General features: G+C 38.5%; 1 protein-coding gene across 9 annotated transcripts in view; it reads left to right on the forward strand.

The window, feature by feature from the left end:
• The window catches only part of SH3D19 (SH3 domain containing 19), a 180,223-nt gene extending 162,380 nt beyond the window's left edge, over positions 1–17,843 (forward strand). For 8 of the 9 annotated variants that reach the window (XM_061192541.1, XM_061192543.1, XM_061192547.1 and 5 more), the window contains 8 exons: positions 3,152–3,224; positions 4,528–4,658; positions 6,495–6,550; positions 9,071–9,273; positions 9,748–9,800; positions 12,205–12,391; positions 12,806–12,903; positions 15,894–17,843. In XM_061192541.1, the coding sequence (XP_061048524.1) occupies positions 3,152–3,224; positions 4,528–4,658; positions 6,495–6,550; positions 9,071–9,273; positions 9,748–9,800; positions 12,205–12,391; positions 12,806–12,903; positions 15,894–16,010 (918 nt within the window). In that variant the 3' untranslated portion in view covers positions 16,011–17,843. Of the gene's footprint in view, positions 1–3,151; positions 3,225–4,527; positions 4,659–6,494; positions 6,551–6,985; positions 7,171–9,070; positions 9,274–9,747; positions 9,801–12,204; positions 12,392–12,805; positions 12,904–15,893 lie in introns of those variants that run through there. The other variant, XM_061192548.1, reaches the window with a different exon arrangement.
• The last annotated feature ends 4,150 nt before the right edge of the window (positions 17,844–21,993 follow it).

Raw genomic sequence — 21,993 nt, forward strand, 5'->3', positions numbered from 1 at the left:
AATGATTATTGAAGGTCGTTTGTTCATCAAGAAAAATGCCATTGGACAGTTTATAGAGTTATGTTTTTAAAAGAGCTTCTTAAGGTATCCAGTTAAATTTTCACTATCTATTAGGTAATGTAGCAAATATGAAAAATGAGACCCATCTGTCATTTAAACCAAGTAAAGTACTTGGTTTGTCATTCAGCCTAGTTTTCATAATCTCATCCAATTCTTTCTTCTTAGAAGGGAGCTTATCATTTGAGGTTTGCTAAGAAACTAAAAATTTGAATTTCAGAGAGCAGGGAAGCTATGTCTTACGCTAGTTGTGGCTGGGATACTGAGATTTCTGACTTTGGTCCACACGGGGAAGGTTGTTCTGTTAACTCATTTTCTTTCTGTTTTGATGCAGCATTAACATCTGTCACCGTTCTTCTTCCTCTCTCAGAGCACACTGATGGGTAACCATGGGAGCTGTACTGTCAAAAAGCTCTCCTTGATGAAAATAGAAGCTGAAAAAATTACAAGTTGTGCTTTTATAGAAGCCCACAGTTTTGTCCGCTTGAAACATTATCATACTCATGCTTGTGCCATAGACTGGCAGAGAGGTGGCCGCCGAGGGCCAACAGCTGGTAACACTAAAGTGGAGCCTCTCTTAGGCTCTGGGTCACGGCTAACATGACATTTTTTTTAGAAAAATAAAACCTATTTGAAAGCCTAGTTTTAAGGTAAATATTTCTAAAAATGTGTTATGCTTTCCCCTACCTTAGTCAGCAGAAGGCACTGCACATTATCGGTTGAGGTTGGGCTGTCAGAGCTGGGAGGCGGGGGACTGTCACCTCATTTGGTTCTCAGCACAGACGCGGGTTTCAGTTTCCCTCCCACCACCTGAGGCGGTGATTTGACCTCTCTGAACTTCATTTTTTAAATATGTGAAATAGGTATGATAATTCCTCACAGAGTTGATTATACAATTGATTTATCGTTATGATTCCATTTATATTAAGTCCAGAATAGGTAAATCCAGAAGGTAGATTAGTGGTTGCCCAGGGCTGGGGGGAGGGTGAGAGACTGCTAATGGCTGGGAGGCTTCTTGAGGGAGTGATAAAAATGTTCTAAAGTTAGATTGTGGTGATGGTCGCACAATTCTGTGAATATACTAAACCTAGGTACACTTCAAATGGGTGAATTTTGTGGTATATGAATTATATCTCAAAGGTGCTTAAAAAATTAAATGAGCTAATTAATGCATATAAGGTGTTTAACACAGTGAGTAGTGCATAGTGGGTGAACAGTGAATATCAGCTTTTTTTTTTTTTTTGGCGGCACTGTGCGGCATATGAGATCTTAGTTCCCTGACCAGGGATAGAACCTGTGCCCTCTGCAGTGGAAGTGTGGAGCCCTAACCACTGGACCGCCAGGGAAGTCCTGATATTAGCTGTTCTTACTACTCATTAGTATTAACCATTATAGTCATACTGTCATACTAGAAAGAGCTGTGAAATACGTTGGATTTTCCTCCCAGATACCCACCCTAATGGTATGGTCTGAGTTGTACAGACCCTTGTGGCCAATCTTGTTCACCTGTGCCTCTCGCCCTTCATCTGCCAGGCCAAGGTGATGAGCAGCGTTCCAGGGGTAGCCATGCATGGAAGGCAGAGAAGGGAAACTGGGAGGCCCAGGTTACCATCCCACCTCTTCTACCTTCTCAGGCTTGTGTTTAGATCTTGGTCCATCTGGAGGTTCATGTTTGTGTTTGGTGTGGGGTAGGCCTCTGACTTTACTTTTTCCAGCAGATGGAAAGCCATCTAGCCTAACACCACTTAGTGAGCAGTCATTCCTTTTTCCACAGATGTAAATCAGAAAAAATGAAAACCACACACACACACATGTAATAAATTGTGTAAATAATAATTTTTAAAACCCTCTAGGCTTAAAATATCTCACAGTTCCTTTCCACAATCCCTGAAATTCCCATCATGCCCATTTATTTAGGGAAAAGCACTGAGCATCCTCTACGAAAATGTCAATGTTGCTTTGGTAAACTAATACACTGAGCTGCCATTAGCTATTCCTCTATTACCATTCAGCTGACATGAGAGAAGGCAGCGTGCCTATGCAGGTGTGTTTTGATTGATTCAGAAAAGAGTTGAGCAAAGGTGCTGCAGGGCAGAAGTGGAAGGAGTGGACCTCGATCCCTGCTGAGCATCATGGCCAGGGGAGGGGCGAGCCCTGAGGGGACAGGAGCCATTGAAGGAGGGAAGAGAAGAGAAAGGGCACAAAAATTTGCCTTCATTTATTCCACAGGTTTGCCAGTGTTGAAGAATTTTAAGTTATAATTTCAAATAATATCCTTCAGTCAGATTTGATGATGATGATGATGTGGATAAGCCTGTCTCTTCATATAAAGAAACTAAGAATAACCGCTGCCTGTCAATAAGAAATGGTCACTCTTCAAATTCAGCTTCTCCTCTGGCCAGTCTAAGCAGTTGGTTAGATGGGTAGAGAATATTGAATTCTCTTTGCTAATTTACTTAGAATTACTGGTGAATAAACCATTCAGATTAAATAGGAAATCCAGGCCAGGCATGGGAGGTAGCATTGGCTTTCAAATTAGAGAAAGCATTCAGTTAAGTGGTAATAAATGAAATGGATTTTACTTTTTGTGAATTATACTTTTGTGGAAGTCATTAGCTCTTTTCATTACAAAAGACAAGAGCATAAATTGCAGAACTTCCTTCTTTTCCCATCTTAATGAAGAGACTGCTTTTAAGGCTCTGTTCTTAAGATTTAGTCCTGATCACAGTTTATGGGAAAAGTGACCCTTGGAAGGTAAAGAGGTCAAAAACCACTACTTCAGGTTAGAATAGGTACTGCTTTTTTAAAAAAAAAAAAGTTAAGTAATTTCCTTTTGTTTTACTCTCTTGCTTTAAAAAATGCTGAGGGATATTATAATTGAGAGTTATTTCTGTTTTCCTCTGGCAAGGACACATGCCTTTTCAACTTGGTAATGATTCCCTTGTCTGGCTCAACTGTGTGGTTTGCATCTTGTACTCATAATGTAATTGTGTCAAGAGGACCCTAATGAGGAAAAATAAAATGGTCTCAGAGTGAATAATAAATCCAGCGTCCATCCTTCACACTCCATTCACCGCCCTGTTTTCCCCCTCAGGATCCAAGCCACGCTCAGAAGCCTGTTGACAGTGGTGCCCCTCATGCTGTCGTTCTTCATGATTTTCCGGCAGGTAAGGACATAAGTAATAAAGTGGTAGAACCTTAGGATCTGGGATCAGGCATCCTCCCCAGGTTAACCTCTCAAGGACATCCTTCTCATTTTCTGCACCAGCAGAGCCCTGGACTGGAGAGGTCATCTCATCCATCACCCCACCTTGAAACTCCCTGTGAGAGAGAGAGGAGTGTTTCCCTTACAAATGAACAAATAGCAAATTGCCTACCAGTTGCAAACTTTTTAACTCTTTCAAAATGGGGTACCAAATACCAGTTATAATGAAATTAATTTGAATTTAATAAGTGGAGTTCTTTTCTCCTAAGGGTTGTAAAACCAACACACATAGCTCAGCTATTACTTATGAAATGAGTATAAAAATAAAAAATAGGGACTTGCCTGGTGGTGCAGTGGTTAAGAATCTGCCTGCCAATGCAGGGGACACGGGTTCGAGCCCTGGTCCGGGAAGATCCCACATACCGCGGAGCAACTAAGCCCATGTGCCACAACTACTGAGCCTGCGCTCTAGAGCCCGCGAGCCACAACTGCTGAGCCCATGCGCTGCAACTACTGAAGTCCATGCACTCTAGGGCCCATGTGCCGCAACTACTGAGCCCGCGTGCTGCAACTACTGAAGCCCATGCCCCTAGAGCCCGTGCACTGCAACAAAGAGTAGCCCCTCCGGCCACAACTAGAGGAAGCCCGCGTGCAGCAACGAAGACCCAGCACAGCCAAAAATAAATAAATAATATAAATTTTTGTGATCAATTTTTAAGTATCTTTTATATCCAAGGCTACAAATAAAATAAATTCCTGATTTATTTATAACCTTTTTTTTTATCCACTTGTTAGACTGATTTTTATTTCACTGTGAGTAAATTTATTTGCAAAAGAGCTGTAGGACTCCCTTAGTTAATATTTTGAGATTGAAATGATTTTTTAAGCATGGTTGAGAATAATATGAATATTATACCATGTCTGTAAAACTCTTTTCATTGTTAAAATATGTATTCAGCAGAGGATTTATATTGACACAGAAAGAATCCTTGGCCAGCACAATGTTTTGTGTGTGTGTGTGTGTGTGTGTTTTAACCATTTCCTATCAATCAGTGCCTGGTAAATATATCTAATTTGATCTTAAAAGAGGAAACTCATAACAACGATATCCAGGAAAAAATAATATATTTTTAAAGTCAATTTGATTAGTATAACCTGTTCTCAGAATCAGTAGAATATACTGCCTCGGTGGACAGAACTAAATGCTACTTTAATCAGATCTGCAAACAGGGTAATTCATCATACATAATTATTTTATGTTACAGAGCAAGTTGATGATTTGAACCTCACTTCAGGAGAAATTGTTTATCTTCTGGAAAAAATAGATACAGATTGGTACAGAGGGAAATGTAGAAACCAGACTGGTGTATTTCCTGCCACCTACGTCAAAGTGATTGTAAGTAGATTGTGCTTGTTTAAATTGGTCATAAATTCAGTGAATTCTGTGTAATTTACAGTTTGGAAAAAAAATAACCAGAAGCCTAGATTCTTGGGTTCTGGTTCTCTCTCTTCCGTTAATTCATTTGGTGTTTGAAAAATTCAGAAATAAAGGTTTGTTCAATTAGATACTAGTTAATTATTAATATATTATGGAGTACTAGAACTTAATGTTTAAATGCTATCTGAAATCCTAAGGTGAAAAACTACAGGTCCACTGGTGAATCAGCTATTCTTGGAGGGTTGATAAGCACTTGAGGGTATATGTTAATTCTTTGCAACATTCAGCAAACAAGAATTAAATGATACTGGATTGTCCTGAAGGAATGTTTGTTCTCTGAGGTTATGGTACCACTTCTCCTTTTCTTTGGAGTACATTTCGTTATTGGTTTCTTTCATCCTTTCCATTCCCATTTATTTCAACCTTTAAAAAAATAGATTTGGGAATACCAAAGTACTTTCATTGGAGGTAATGGTCCATTAATGATTTTTCACATAATAATTCCAAATCTGAATGGGAAACATTATATTAAAGTGTCCGAATTTTATACACCCTCAAAGCCTAACTTGTGTAAGTAGAGCCCTGAGTGCTAAGCCCGGGTGGCTGAGAAACATGGGGATGAAATCAGACTGCCACTTGAACATTTATATCAGTAGGAAGAGAATGACTCAGTCTCTAATATAACTTATTGATACTGGAACATATCAATAAACCTGGCTTAAATAGTTGAGCATTAACTGCTTGGCAGGGTGGGGGGAAGAAAATGATTTTCCATTACATCAGAAACTTAGCAAACAAATATAACAGAAAGCCTGTATTTTTCAAGTATGAATGAGGTTGAGTCTCTTGAATTACGAAATGTGGGTCTTAAAAATTGTCTGGTATATAAATACCCTGATTCTTTGGAGAAATCCAACCACATTCTCTAAATTAATATTAAAGAGTAATGCTAGTTTTAGCACTCTTCCTCATTTTTCTTCTGCCCAATGTAGCAGTACTTTAAAAAGCACAATTACCACACTGAAATCAATCACACTGAATTTGCCAGATTATTGGTGTAAGTGTTATTTCTAAGGCTACAAGTTTAAAAAATTGTTTTAAGACTTCGAACTTTTGAAATTCATTAAGAAGGGCACTGATTTATTTAATGTAAACCTCAAAGCCTTAAATAGTTTTCAGACTTATAGTGCATTATGGCCAAATATTTCATCACAACCCAGCTCTCTGGAGCCTTGTAGATGAGGTATTATATAAAGTGCTCGCCTCTTAGTAGATGCTCACTGAGTACTGAGTCCTCTCTTCCTTCCCTACTCACGTTGAAGGGGAAAAAGTGTTCCAGAGTTATGAAAATGGAGAGAATCCACAAGTTTGATTAAAAGATTTTATTTTAGGGTCATGAAAGTATTGCAGAATTCTACCAACAGTTTGAATAGGTGTCTACGTAGTGCCTGATGTCTCGTTTCTATCCTAAGCCCTCCTCACCTGAAGTTTTCAACTTAGGGGATAAGGGGTAGAGAATACTCAGTCAGAGGTAGAACGACATTAATGTGCTTATTCCAGCAAATAAGAGGATTGATTGGTTATTCAAGGAAGGCTACATCACAAGTTATGCATTTTTTAAAAAACCCAAATTCTGGATTTCATACCTTTGTAGCACCTGTGGTACATTTCGTCGGTTTAACACCTAGCTAAACTGGTTAACTTCAGTCATGAATTTGCTAATTACTTAGCTTAAATTTCTCTTATTAAAATCTGAAAGAATACAGCTGTTGTCTTGATTTTTGTCTTTACTAGACTGATGTTCCAGGAGGAAATGGGAAAAGGGAATCCGTCGCATCTCATTTTGTTAAGTAAGTTTTACTTGTGTTGTTTTGAACAAAATACAAAGGATGTGAGCATTTATGTCATACAGAATTAATAAGCTTAAACACTTCAGATGTATGATTATTCAGATTCTCAATGTGTCTTTTTAATTATGAGGAAAACTACTTGTTTAAAAATTCTGGTGAAATTGCAACATGCTGATAGAAGCAACTCTCCATATCAATACAGGCCACGTAGACAGGCACAAACAGTCTATCCCAGTGCGTCCCACAGCCTGGCCTCACCCGAGCAGAGAGGTTTCATCATCAAGGGCATTTTGTGTTGGCCTTCTGCTGTTTATCTACCAACAGATTTCTAGAAGGTTCAAATATTTTTGTCATAGTGTTAGGGAACCATTGACCGAAACCACCCACCTTGACTAGGCACGATGATAACCACTTGCACGAGTTGTCTCACAACAGGAGGTCCCGATAAGGAGCTTGCTGCTAACCAGGAGAATTCAGGAGGGGCCGAAAAGAGGGAGGAGACACCAGCCCATAATATTGTCCTACCAAAGTCCCAGAATCCTTCGCACTGGAATCCATCTTGGCTGAGAGATGCGCGCACCACCAGGAAAGACCCTGAGTCAGACTAAATATGGGCCAACCAAGATGACTGGGCAGAGACAACCCGGAAACTAACCCCATTACCATAAAACCTGAGACTGCGAGCCACGTGGCAGAGCAGTTCTCCTGGGGTCTCTTACCCCACTGCTCTCCACCCAGGTGCCCCTTCCCAATAAAGTCTTTTGCTTTGTCAGTACGTGTGTCTCCTCGGACAATTCATTTCCGAATGTTAGACAAGAGCCCACTCTCAGGCCCTAGAAGGGGTCCCCCCGCTTCCTGCAACAACAGAAAATATTTAAACCTGATAGAGGGACTTCCCTCGTGGTCCAGTAGCTAAGACTCCGTGCTTCCAGTGCAGGGGGCTCGGGTTCAATCCCTGGTCAGGGAACTAGATCCCACGTTCCGCAACTAAGAGTCCGCATGCCGCAACTAAAAGATCCCGCATGCCGCAACTAAAAGATCTCGCATGCTGCAACTAAAAGACCCCCGCATGCCGAAACTAAAGATTCCACATGCTGCAACGAAGATCCCACGTGCCACGACTAAGACCTGGTGCAGCCAAATAAATAAATTTTTTTTTTAAATGAACAAAAAAGTAAACCTAACAGAAATATGAACCCTACAAAAACTGCTAGGCATTTTGTATTGTTTTGTTTTTGAGAGGAACTAGAAGAAAGTAAAGGAAGGATTAATTTGGGGGGGGGGTCTTCTTTATGTTTGAATACCTATCCGTGAATTTATGTACCCTTTTCTGCATCACTGTTAACTCCTTTGTGATTTAAAACATTGCCACAATGCAACTTTATATTCCAGTTAAATGAGCAAATTAATAGAATTCAGTACCTGCTGAAGACTGTAAACCTGTCTTTGAATAGGTCAGACATAAGAAGATATGCTCCCTGAGGACTTCAGAAAATAAATGCAAAGGTTATCACAAATAAGAAAACTTCTGATGCCACAATCGTTTAATTCTATTTCAGGTTCAGTTTTTCTCCTATTTTTAAGCAGTGTTTACTGTGTCAGCAGGTTGAATTTAAAGCGGACTTTCATGGCTGTTGATCCATTGACCTGACTTAAATCAGACTTTGATTGGAGCGAGTACCCACCTTTTCTCTTCAGACAATTGCATCTCCTTAGTCATAGCTGTTGAAACTTCCTTTCCAAAGCCTCAAATCAAAGGTTTGGGATTCAGTCATGTCTTTTAGGGACACAATTTCATCTCTGTTTTTATCTTATTTTCAGTCAAAATTGTAGATCATTTAAGGATCGTTCTAATTCTCAGAAATGAAGCCTTTTTAAAGGAGATACAAAAATCATTTTTAAAACAACAGTGTAAGATATAAGATTAAATGTTATAAGATAATAAGCCGAGTTTCTGTTTTCTTCGAACCTTCTAGTTTTGAAGGCCATTCATCTATATACACAACTCACTGATTCAGCATACATTGAGCATCTACCCTGCCCAGCTGGTGCCCATTGCATTTCTGCCATGGAAGTTTGATGTCTTGCCCTGAGATTCTCAGGGTTAACACTCCTAAACTCAGTGCATTTATGACTGAGAGGGTTCAGACTTGGCCCTGGATTACTGTGGCCCAAGGATACAAAGACAAGGAGACTGGGGAGATTCTGTCATGAAGAAAAGGTGATCAAAAGACGTGCAACATTAACCAACCACCAGCTGCTTATCTGGGATTCTGCCTGTACTTGTGACCTTGACTTTAGCCTTTCTGAGTGAATAGGTTCATATCTAAAAAAGTAAGGACTATCATTTAGAAATATAGCTTATTCTTTTTCATGGAAAATTTTAAACTATGCCTAGTATACCTTGTTCCAAAGTAAACACAGAATGAACATTTATTGAAAGACCAAATGAAGGTTTTAAGGCATTTTGAAAGTTAGTACTCTCTAGTTTAACCCACAAACGTGATTGTCTTTCTTCAGAGGCCCAAGATGTGTTGCTCGATTTGAGTATATTGGAGACCAGAAGGATGAGTTAAGTTTCTCGGAGGGAGAAATTATTATTCTTAAAGAGTATGTGAATGACGAGTGGGCAAGAGGAGAACTTCGAGAGAGATCTGGGATCTTCCCCCTTAACTTTGTGGAGCTCATTGAGGATCATCCCACCTCTGGTACAAATGTTTTAAGTGAGTACAGAGAATATGGTTTTTTATTATGTCCTATCCTAATTCAAATAAACCAGATAATAGGTTAATTCTTAAGTTGCATAATAATCCATATTGCCATATTTTTTAAGGTAGAAGGAAAAATGATTTTTAAATGGTAAACATCATTATTGGGATAGTCATTGTTGTGGCAGTCTCTCAAAGAGCTGGTTTTGGTGTTTTAGGTAATTAGTGGTGGCTTCATATTAGAAATGGCAGGGAAAAAAATCACTGAGTTTCAAACAGAAATGGCCTATAGAGTGTAACTAATGTGTATCCTCCTTCACCTTACAGTAAAGGAAACAAATCCAGAGAGGGTAGTGCCGGGCAAAGTTACGTAGCCAGTACATGAAGAGACTGATCTGGAATCCCAGACTTTTCACTCTCCCCCCACAGTTTTTCTCCAATACTATATGGACTTTACATCTGAAGTTTTGACATTTTTTTAAAATACAGGCACAAAGGTACCACCGAAAACCAAAAAAGAAGATTCTGGTGCAAATTATCAGGTAGGCTGCTTGAATAGATGACTGTAGTGAAAGCCAAGTTTTATCTCTGGGAGGACTATTAAAATCATAATTATCAAAAGAAAATGTTATAAATCATTTTTTGTTTTTTTTTTAAATTTATTTATTTATTTATTTTTGGCTGCGTTGGGTCTTCGTTGCTGTGTGCGGGCTTTCTCTAGTTGCAGAGAGCGGGGGCTACTCTTCGTTGCAGTGCGTGGACTTCTCATTGTGGTGGCTTCTCTTGTTGTGGAGCACGGGCTCTAGGCACACGGGCTTAGTAGTTGTGGCTCGCGGGCTCTAGAGTGCAGGCTCAGTAGTTGTGGCGCACAAGCCTAGTTGCTCTGCGGCATGTGGGATCTTCCCAGACCAGGGCTTGAACCCGTGTCCCCTGCATTGACAGGCGGACTCTTAACCACTGCGCCACCAAGGAAGCCCTGTAGGTCATTTTTTAATTCATGTAGCAAATATTTGAAGTAAATAGATGATTAATATCTTTATTGCGTATAGAGCTCGTACAAATGAATTAGAAAGACATGCAAAGCCTGATAAAAAACAAGGAAAGAGATATTATTAGAATATTCATGAAAGAGATACTATAAGTGGCTGATATTAAAAAAGTATTTAACCTTATAGTAATCAAAGAAATGCCTTGTAAAGAGACAGTAAAATACCATTTAACGTATCTTTAATGAAGATTCAATACAACTCAGCAGTAAATAAGTAATTATAAGTATGTGAATGTTAAAACAGAGAAAGTACAGATTATTGTTATCATTATTTTTATTTCTCACCCTAAGAAAAGGATGAAAAACGAGACAAGGTTTTAGTCACAAAGATGGTTATGGTGATGTTACTGTAACAAGAAAAAATTGGAAATAACCTAAATATGATCATTATCGGGAGAATGTTCTGAGGCCATTAAAAACTAGATTTGTAAAGTAAATGGCATGGGAGGAAAACATGTATTATAGGGAAATTGAATATATAGCATAAAAAGACTATGAGGAAATGTGTTTGTTACCATTCAGTTGCCCTTAGGTAGTGAGATTATAGGTGGTTGGGTGTTTTTCCCATTCTTCGTATATTTCCGAACTGCCAAATGTTTAGGAACATTTGTATTATTTTTATAATGGGAGAGAGAAAAAAAATGGATTAAAATTTTTACACTGTATAACATGGCTTCAGAAGTGTTTAAACTGAATAGGAATGTGGGTGACTTCCATTGTTTTTTGTGACATATTTTAGAGGAGTGAGCCTGATGGGGTCATTGTTTGTCAAAATGTCAGTGGTAATTAGGCTGTGTGTCTCTCAATTCTTTCATCTTCCCCCCACTGATAAAGTCAAACAGGAAAGAAAGGGACTACAGTTCTCCAAAAGGAAATGTTCACATGGGTCCCTGTATTTCTTGGGAATGACAAGTACCATTCTTTAGGGTTGGTTACCCAAGTACAGGAACAAGACGGTAGGGTTAGGGTTTTTTGTTTGTTTAATTTTTTGTTTTTCCTTCAAGCCATCAGTTGATGAGAACTTAAGATGTACCAGGCACTGTGCTAAGCATTCTACACGCATTACTTCATTTGATCCCCAAAGCAACTCTAAGATGAAGCTGAGGCTCAGAATAGAGAAGCTTCTTGCCCAGTGCCAGCTAGGAGGTGGCAGAGCTGACTGGCGGGCTCCAAGCCTTTGCTCTTAGTGTTATCCTTGCCTCTCTGCTTGGGCTTCTTGAACATAGGGCTCCCATCGTGACTTGGCAGTGATGCCTCTTCACAGGGCAGAACCTTCTTCTGATGTGTTTGCAGTAAAAGCATTCCTGTTGGAGCATTCCGTCACACTAGCCCACCATATCTGGGTGATTATCCTGCCAGCCTTGGAGCTAACTACGCCTCATAAAATTAAAAGTGTGAACTAATGAAGTCCTGTGCCATGGAATCTGATAGCCTCTGAACCATGTAGAGACCTGGGAATTAACAGACTGCCCATTCTGATCCTTCCTAATTTAGATAAAGAAGAACCTCACTGAAAATTATATGCTTTGCCAGAATGTTTTCATAGTGTCATAGATACTATACACAAATATTGCAAGCTTTTATCTAATTTTAGTGTAACTAATGTCATAGATAATAATTAGAAAAAATTTTTGCTTAAGCATTATATAGCCCTTGAAAGCAGAAAGTCACAAATTTTATCACATCTGTCATTTAGAATTCTATTTTAAGAAAAAAGTTATTGGAAACTTTTATTTCTGAAACTCAATAGTGACATAAGGTATTGAGTGATTTAAAGTGGCCTTCAGGCTTTGAAATCTTATGACCCCTTAGCTTTTTTTCCACCACTTTTTAAGCTTTGTAGAAATTAATCTCAAATAAAATCTCACATTTCTTACCAAACTTCTGATTTGTGACAGGAGAACCGTCTATCTGCAGAATGGTGCGAAGCTCTTCACAGTTTCACTGCGGAGACCAGCGACGACTTGTCCTTCAAGCGGGGAGACCGGATCCTGATCATGGAACGTGTGGACCCCGACTGGTACAAGGGCAGACTGCGCGACAGGGAGGGCATCTTCCCCGCAGTCTTCGTGCGGCCCTGCCCAGGTGCGACAGCTGCAAGGAAGGCTCTTACCCTCTAAGGGGAGCGCGAGACCTTTGAAATGATACATATTCCGTTTCCCTCTGGCCATGTTCAATTTAAGTTGTTTGCCTACTTTTGCAAGTTGATTCATAAAGTTATGCAAACTTTCTTCATATAATTTGTTGAAGTTATGGGGAAAAAGAGATTAAAAAATGCCTTCAATTAATAATGGCTATTTTTGTCTCCTAAATATTAATATATTTTGTATAATTTTTTTCCTGCTAAGACAGCATCCTTCATCTTTTTGCAAGTTAAGTGAATTCAAAGTTAATTGAAAGTATTATGTCCTGGGAATGACAAGGGGGTTTCTTAAAATGTTCAACTTGTGTTTTAGTCCAACGTCTTTGTATATATTTGAATTTTTGGTGTCTTCACAGCTGAGGCTAAAAGTATGGCTGCTTTAGCACTGAAGGGAAGGAAGGCCAAAGCCTTGTATGATTTCCATGGGGAGAATGAAGATGAGCTTTCCTTCAAGGTCAGAATGTGTATCTTTTTGTAATTGCATTAAGCAGCTATAAATTTTGAAATGTCTTCCACTAAAGGGTGGAACATTTGGGTGGAGTATTGATCATTAGTCAAGAATGAACAGATCTCAGACCCTCATTCTAAAGGATGAGATTAGAGAAAGTGAACAGGGCAAATGTAAATTATCAGCAAGGCATTTAAAGAAAGCCTTATTGATATCTATAGCACCACAATCGCCTACCAAATTCCTTATTCCTTGGCCTTATAACATGTGATCTCACTAATGTTGGAGGTTTCGTTGGTAGCCCTAGTAAAGGATGATCCTCTACATGGCCCTTGCAGCCTGCTACTGTCATGTCTTTGAAACCAGTGGAGAAATCAGGTGGCACCTACTACAGCTGGCCTCTGCAGCAGTGCCTCATAAGACACTGGAGTCTTGTCCCCAAAGACACTGACTAGACGTTAGGGAAATGATCCCAAAAGGTTAAGGTACTTTGCAGAAGTTTTTTTTTAGAAGCCTAAAATCTAATCTTAATCTTACTTCATCAAAGAAGTACCTTTTATTTTTTTAAAGTAAAAAGAATACTTCCATGATCCTGTTTCCGCAGTCCACAGTTCAGCCATGGTCAGAGGAAAGCACCCAGGGTAGTACTTTGGGATTGGGCCAGAGGAAGGAGGGTGGCTTTAGTTAGTCATTGCTGTCAGAAGAGCCTGTGTCAGACAGTGGGAAATTCTCCATCATCGGAGATACTCAGAGGCAGGGATGCCATAGAAGGAATTAAAGTATCCAGGAGTGATTGGACAAGATGAGACTTAAGACAGTGGATACCCAAACAAGGTTTTCACCTGTCTACAACAAAATGAGGAAAACAGGGATATTGGGTATGTGCAGGCTTTAGGGGAGCCATGGAGAAGGAGAGGCATGCCTAGATATATAAGGTTGCTAACTTTTCTATTTTGTGATGGAGTTTTACTTTATTCTGAGAATTTTTTCTTTTTCATATTAAAATGTCATTTCTATTATAAAATATTATTAGTAAATGATGTAGATTTCTTATGCAAAATTATAATTGGTAACCCTATATCAGTTTCTTTTTTTTTTTTTAATTTATTGGTCCATAAAATCCAAATGTTTGGAAACTGTTGCCCTAGTCCTTTTCAATCTTGAGAGTCAGTGGCTCAAAATTTATCTTTACATAAAATTTATCTTTACATAAAACGTTACTGCAAGTGAACACTCTGGATTCAGACTTTTTGGATATTATTTTGGCCTTCATTTAGGTTATGTCAATGTAACAGAATTCACAGTATCATCCAGAAAATAGGTTGTCTTCATTTTACAAATGCCTTGCTGTAAGCAAGATAGTTCTAGAGTTTTTTAGTTAAGGGATTCTGCACCACTTTCAGAGTTGTTGATCATTAATATTTTATTAAATATCCACAGAATATTAGTAAATAAAACTTTTTTAAAATTGTCCTAGCCCTCAGAAAACTGACATAGTATGTATGTATGGACCAGAGCTAAGAAAATTTGTTTTAGTCAGTGATTATATTATAGTTTAGGAAGTGGAAGGAACTTACTTATAACAGAAACTTTGAATGCCAGAATTTTTACAGATTTTAGCAAGGTAAATTAATGACATGGGATAGTCAGCATTTTCCCTTAAGAAAGGCCTTATATCAAACCAGTTTTCCAAAGGACAATGTCCTAGGGCTACAAATAAATCCATTTAGCCTGATAAAGATATTCTTAAAAGTAGCCAGGGTCATCTTGGACCATTATAGAATCCTAAACCCAGATTCTAAGCAACAGTTAGAAACCATAAAGAACAAAATAGTTTCAGGAGATAACAGATGAAGACATAACTTTTGAAATTGAGGAATTATAACTCATACACGAATAAGATACACAACCCCTTTGACTAACCTGATGAGGATAAATCATGTGCTGAGTCAGGGTGAAGCTCTTTAAGACAGGAAAGAATGCAAATTTGATATTGAGGCCGTGGAGGAATGGAATAAACCAAATGGTAGAGGAGAATACCATTATGTGGAAGAATAAATATAGAGTACAAAGTGCTCAGGATGTTAAGAAAAAGCAATTGTAGTAAAAACCTTTCTAAGTAAAAAGGTCTACTGTAAAACGTGGTGACCTCATGCCTAATAGTTAGCAATACAGGCCCTGGAATCACACTAGATTTGAATCCTGTCTCTACCACTAACTAGACATGCGACACTGAGCAAGTCACGTAATCTGACCTTCAGTTTCCTTTTCTTTAAAATAAGGAAATCTATAAAAATATTTCTCAAAAATGGGGATAATAATAGTACCCACTTCTAGGACTGCATTGTTGTTTAAATGAATTAATTTCCACTATTCTTAGTTTGTTAAAAAATAAAATAAATGAGTTAATTCCCATGAAGTACATAGAAAAGGACAAGGCATACAGTAAACATATGGCTCGCTCTCTCATCTTCAGATCTTTGCTTAAGTGTCACCTGGCTGCCCTAATGAGATGGCAGCCCACACTTTCTGTCCTCCTCTGCTGGCTTATTCATCTCCCAACTCTAGAATAAGGTCTTTACTCTTTGCTGTATCCATAGTGCCCAGAATAGTGTCTGACACATAGCGGGTACTCAATAAATAACTGTTAGATGGGGAAAAAAATTTTTATATATATGATAGCTGGTATTTTTATTTATTAAAGAAGAATTTTAGATTAAGAGTGGTGAATTTGAGGGGCACAAAATACCACCAGGAAAATAAAAGTGCAACAAGGGTGACAATGGCAAAGGAATGCGCTCTGAGGAAAAGAGCATACAAGCTAATGGCATCATTAGGGTTAGGTCATCTTTGTGGTACATCATTTAATCCTCTCGGCAAATCAAGATAAATGAGTTATATAAAGAGGAGATGTACATGCCTCTCCAGATGGGCTGCTTACCATGCTTACCCTCAATAGAAACTAATAATTATTTTCAATTCCTGTCTTCTTACAGGCTGGAGACATAATAACAGAGCTGGAATCTGTAGATGATGACTGGATGAGTGGAGAATTGAGGGGAAAATCTGGAATATTTCCCAAAACCTACATTCAGTTTTTACAAGTCGGCTAAAGGTGAAGCTTGACTGTGTTCCTTGGCACAAGAACTCACTTGAACTATCACTTTGACTATCAGATATGTTTTTGCACTATTTTTTTAAACTGAAAGAAATATCTATGCTGTACATGGTATACTAGAATTTTCTGAAAGCAGAAAACATCTGATTTTGTAGTTAGCTTTCATTCACAGTAGAAATGTGCGCACGGAAACCCATGAGCACATTTCTACCAAGGAGGACATCAGGCAGGATTAGCAAGGCAGGCAGACCCTTCCCCAGGGAAAGCGTCTGGTGACAGGGCAGCATGAGGACACTTACAAGCAGAAGTTGCACTTGGACCTCTGTGTTCATCAGCACAAGTAAATTAACCGTGCTTCCTCATTTTCTACTTTAGTTTTAAAAGAGGACATTTGTTATTCTACATGCTGTAACTATCAGGCCATGGTTGGTAACCTAAATTTCATTATTGATATTCAAATTAATTCTAACACCTTGAGCGCATTATCCTTATTACTGGAGCAAAGCCTTGCTCCAGGAGAGGGTAGTTCATTGACTAGTGGGAGCCTTTGTGAGCACATGGTGAATCAGCTCACAGTCACCACACGCTCCTGTGGTAGCAAGTGTTCCCCCTTTGTCCCAGTGTTTGAAAGGGGTTGAAATTTGATGTACCTTAGTCAAAAGAACCAAAACCATCCTGAAATGCCTTGCTAATACAACTAACCCGTCCACATACCTACAGTACTTAATTTCTTTCCTCTGTGTATACTTTATGTTAACAGGGTTATTATAAGCACATTTTCTGAATCTGCAATCATTCTTTTGACAATTACTGGTACCCAAAGAAAAATTCATTTTCTTTGAGTTACCCCAGTAATATATAAAACTATGTCTTGTTATAGTGGTACATTATGAATCACATATATCTCAGAATACAGAGCAACTGTTAAGATGGAAAACAATGCCAAACCCCCAGCTCATTCTTCCAAATATAATCAGAGCGAAAAATAATTTGAGAATCTGAAGGCTGATACTTTTGGGGTTGTTTTCTTTTTTCTCCAGCTCTTCCCTGCACAGTTATTAGAGTAAATAAGAAACCACTTTCCTGCTATCCATTGTTATGCATTCCAGGCTTAAGATAAAAGTGGTTCCTTGCAACACTGAATCAATTACAGTTTATGGGCTAAAGCCAAATAGATCGAAGACAATCTTCCCAACAGATCAATGGAATAGAATTTCATTGGAAATGTAAAACACTTTCCCAACTATGTTCATAACTTTCTTCTATTTTTGAGAAGAGTTTCATATGCTGGGCCACTTTTTAGCTTTTGTTTTTGTTTCCACTGTCTGAAAAGTTAGGCAGTAAGTGGTGAAACCATCATGTGAACACCACGTGGGGTTCTGTAAGGGAGGAGATATTTACTCTGTCTTTGATTGAAGTTCATTTCCCAGTATATGGTTAAAATTGATTTTGGAATATGGGAGCTGTTTGTTCTACATGTTTTGGTGTTTTGGGTAAAGAGGACTGTATAAAGAAAACTGGTCAAATTTCACTCAAGTTATTTCATAAGAAATGGATGGCTTAAAGCATGTTATCCCAACTAAATTCCTATTTGCAGCAAGCTTGTACAACAGCAGGAAAGTGAGAAGTGGGGGGTAGTGTCTGGGATAGGACATGAGGTATATTTCTTTGCCTGTGTAATTTTAACATCTTATATCAAAGATCATGAAAACCTAGCTTTATTGGAGAAAAATATTCCTTTTAAATTTTGGCCTCTGTCAGCAGAATGATAAGTGCAATAGTTGTAAATCTACTTGACACTATAATAAACCGAACTGAACTTTTCAAATTCCTTTTCTCATACATATTAGACTGAGGTTTTTGAGAATGGAGTTGGTATCTTATCTTTATATCTCCAGCCCTTTGCACCATATAGGCTCAATAGAGGTTTTTTGGTTGGTTGATTTGTTGGCTGGCTGGCTGGATGGATGGATGGATAACTTTCACATAATAGCAAAACTATCTTGGATCCAATATGCTCCAATATCTTTCCTCTTTATTGACAAAAATCTTTATTGAAACAAAATTTGCAGTTTTATGTCTTCCACTCCATCATGCTACATTTTTTTGCTTGCTATTTATTACCTACTCAACTGACAAGAAGTAAAAATGTAGCATGGTGTAGGTTTTTCATAGGTACTTTTTTTTTTTTTAATTTATTTATTTTATTTTTGGCTGCGTTGGGTCTTCATTGCTGTGCGCGGGCTTTCTGTAGTTCCGGCGAGCAGGGGCTACTCTTCGTTGTGGTGCACGGGCTTCTCAATGCGGTGGCTTCTCTTGTTGCAGAGCACGGGCTCTAGGTGCACGGGCTTCAGTAGTTGTGGCTCGTGGGCTCCAGAGCGCAGGCTCAGTAGTTGTGGTGCACGGGCTTAGTTGCTCTGCGGCATGTGGGATCTTCCTGGACCAGGGATCAAACCCGTGTCCCCTGCATTGGCAGGCAGATTCTTAACCACTGCACCACCAGGGAAGCCCCTTCACAGGTACTTTCTTATTCTGTATATTGACTGAACATGATTTTTATACTCAGTGAATTTCATAGTGAAGAAATAGAAATGTATTCTTGTTCCTTTCAGGAATTTTAGTTGAAAACCTCATATTGTTCATCCAATCCTCCTCAAACTAGAATCTCCAAATCCTTTTTCTTTGGTGGGTTAAAACTAGAGAAGTCATTTAATATATTATTCTTACCCTTTTGAACACTAAAAGACAGCAGATTTCTTTAAAAGATGCCCTTGCTTATATGGCTGTCATTTGTGCTCATGGAAATCACAGGTTTTTAATACAGTCTGAAACATTCATAATGAAAAAAAATCAGTACGTTTATCAAAATTTTAGAAATGGTATTTGAAAAAAAACAAAATGTATTTTTCTATAGGGTTTGTTATATATCAGTACTCTTAACAATAATTATTTACAGTTTTTGTTCAGCTTCTTAAGCTTAGATAAATATACGTAGAGAAATAGTGATGATATAGGCTAATTATAAGGGGATATTTGGTATAATCAATGGTTTATTCTTTTTAATTAATGTCAGATGTACATGGACCATATGATTCATAATTCAGTGCCATTTTGAATGCCATTTTGAATGCCATTTTAAACGAATGCTTAACAGTGAATTTTTCGGAACTAAATAGGAAATAATTTTCTAACCTACTCCTTTTTATTTCACTGTAGTTACAGAGGGGGGAAATACAAAGCCTAACTCAGAACAACACCACCATCTAGGGGCCTTTCACCTAATTGCAATCTCATCCTGTTAAACCACAGAAAAGTCTGAGAATCAGAGCTCAACCTGCAGAGTTTAAATGATTTGCCTAAGGTCATAAAGGTACGGCAAAGCCTAAAGCAAAACCTAGCTCTACTGATTGCTGATTCAGTACTTTTTATATTTGTTTTGCTAAAGTGATATATTTCTCTTTAACAGTTAAACAAGTAGAATTGATCTGTTTTATTGTAAAAAGTTGTAACTTCTCAAATACAATAGTTATGATTAGAATGAATTGCAGAGAACAAAGCCTTGAATTTATTCCTTTCAAGAAGAAAAGAAGCGGCTTCCCTGGTGGCACGGTGGTTAAGAATCTGCCTGCCAATGCAGGGGACATGGGTTCAAGCCCTGGTCTGGGAAGATCCCACATGCCGCAGAGCAATTAAGCCCGTGCACCACAACTACTGAGCCTGCAAGCCTAGAGCCCGTGCTCCACAAGAGAAGCCACCGCAATGAGAAACCCACGCACCGCAACAAAGAGTAGCCGCCACTCACTGCAACTAGAGAAAGCCCGTGTGCGGCAACAAAGACCCAACACAGCCAAAAATATATTTAAAAAAAAAAAAAAGTCATTTTAAAAAAAGAAGAAGATCCGTGCTTGGCTTCTCAGTTTTATATAGGCAATTCATACTGATGTTACCTAGAAACTCAAACATGGACTGATCCATTCATGGGGATTCCTTTTTTAGTTTAATAGGAAATATCTGAATGCTTGGAACATCAGATCTTGAAAAGATCTGTGTCTGTAGAGCTGTGCTCTTGGCAACAGCAAAGCAATCTTAAACTGAGATTTTCATACACATGTAGCACAAAACATTATTTTAGTATTTTGGAGTCTAATAGATCAGCTCAACTACTTACGCCAATAAATTTATATTTCAGAGTCTGGGACACATTTTGGATTTTTAAAGGAATCTTAATTGTGTGTAAACCATGGATTGTTTATTTATCTACAAATACTACAAATTAGGCAATAACTGAATGAAACTTTTTTCAGGCAAAGGAATGATTCAAATTCATTATTCAGAAAGGAGAATTACCTGCCAGTTATCTGTCCTCTTTTAACAGGAATTGACTGACAATCTTAATACCAAAATATTGGCCCACATTTAGTTCTTCTTTACAGTTAAAATAAAGAAACAACTACATTTATCTCTCCAATCATATCTAGGTTTTTAATAGATGATAGAGCTCAGACTCAGAGGATCACTGAGGCCCACCACATTGTTTCTCAGGCCCCCACATGGCCAACAGCTTTAGAGCAGAGTTGTTAATTCAAAAGAGCCTTAGAGCATGTGGCTAACTCTTCAGTGCGGTACTATGCCTAAGATTATGCTAGGGAAACAGTGGTGTCTTCTCTTTAGACATATAAAACATAAAAGCTTTTAAAAAAATAGATGTGGTGATGAATAAAGTATCCGATTATTCTGTATGTACAGAGCACTCTAGGGAAGATGAATGCGGGGGAGCAGGCAGAGGCCTGCATCTTTGCTGGCCAGAGGGGCCTGGCTGGGCTATGAAAAAGCCTAGTTGTCCACTGCAATGAGGGAACTGGAGGCAAGGTCAGAGAGCAACAGAAAATAGGGCACCAAGACACTGTACATCTTTAACTACCAAGTGGGACGACTGCCCCTCTGCATGTGTGTCAGGCTATCCCTGCTGGATAGGAATGGATGGCCTCTATGTCATATTCCACTTGAGAGACTACACATTCACAAACAGAGCTGCTGAGCAGACTCCTTGCACCGATGTTCCCCACAAAGCCAGGACCCACATCACTCAAGCTGGTGCTCAGCTGCAGAAAGTAAGCTTTTTTTCTTTAGTATTTAGCAATGAGGACTGCTACCATCAGGCCTGAACTTGCCTCCTCCCACAGACACACCAAAACTACAACTACTTACAGAGCAACTATCTATGCAGACAACCTAAAGACTAGCAGAAAAGATTTTCCACAACTAAAGACATAAAGAAGGAATCCAACAAGATGGGTATGAGGGGGTGTAGACTCAGTATAGTCAGGACCCACACCCCGGGTTGATGACCCACAAACAGGAGGACTATCACAATCATAGGCCGGAAGGGAGTGGCACGATATATTCAAAGTGATGAAAAGAAAAACCCTACAACCAAGCATGCTCTACCGAGCAAGGTTCTCATTCACATTTGAAAGAGAGAAAGTTTTACAGACAAGCAAAAGCCAAAAGAGTTCAGCACAACTAAACCAGCTTTACAAGAAATGTTAAAGGGACTTCTCTAAGTAGAAAAGGCCACAACTAGAAAATGAAAATTATGAAGGGAAAAATCTCATCAGTAAAGGCAAAACAGTGAAGGTAGTAGATCAACACTTACAAAGCTAGTAGAAAGATTAAAAGACAAAAGTAGAAAGATCATCTATATCCACAATAAGTAGTTAGGGATACACAAAACAAAAATAAGTAAAATATGACATCAAAAACATTAAATGTGGTGGGGAGTAAAAATGTAGGTGGTTAGAATGTGTTCAAACATAAGAGATCATAAATTTATGCACACACATACACACCTCGTGGTAACCACAAACGAAAAACCTAAAATAGATATACATACACAAAAGAGAAAGGAATCCAAACATAACAGTAAATACAGTCATCAAATCACAATTGAAGAGAGCAAAACAACAAGGAACAAAAAA

The sequence above is a fragment of the Eubalaena glacialis genome, chromosome 5 (genome assembly GCF_028564815.1).
Source record: "Eubalaena glacialis isolate mEubGla1 chromosome 5, mEubGla1.1.hap2.+ XY, whole genome shotgun sequence".
NCBI classification, from domain to species: domain Eukaryota; kingdom Metazoa; phylum Chordata; class Mammalia; order Artiodactyla; family Balaenidae; genus Eubalaena; species Eubalaena glacialis.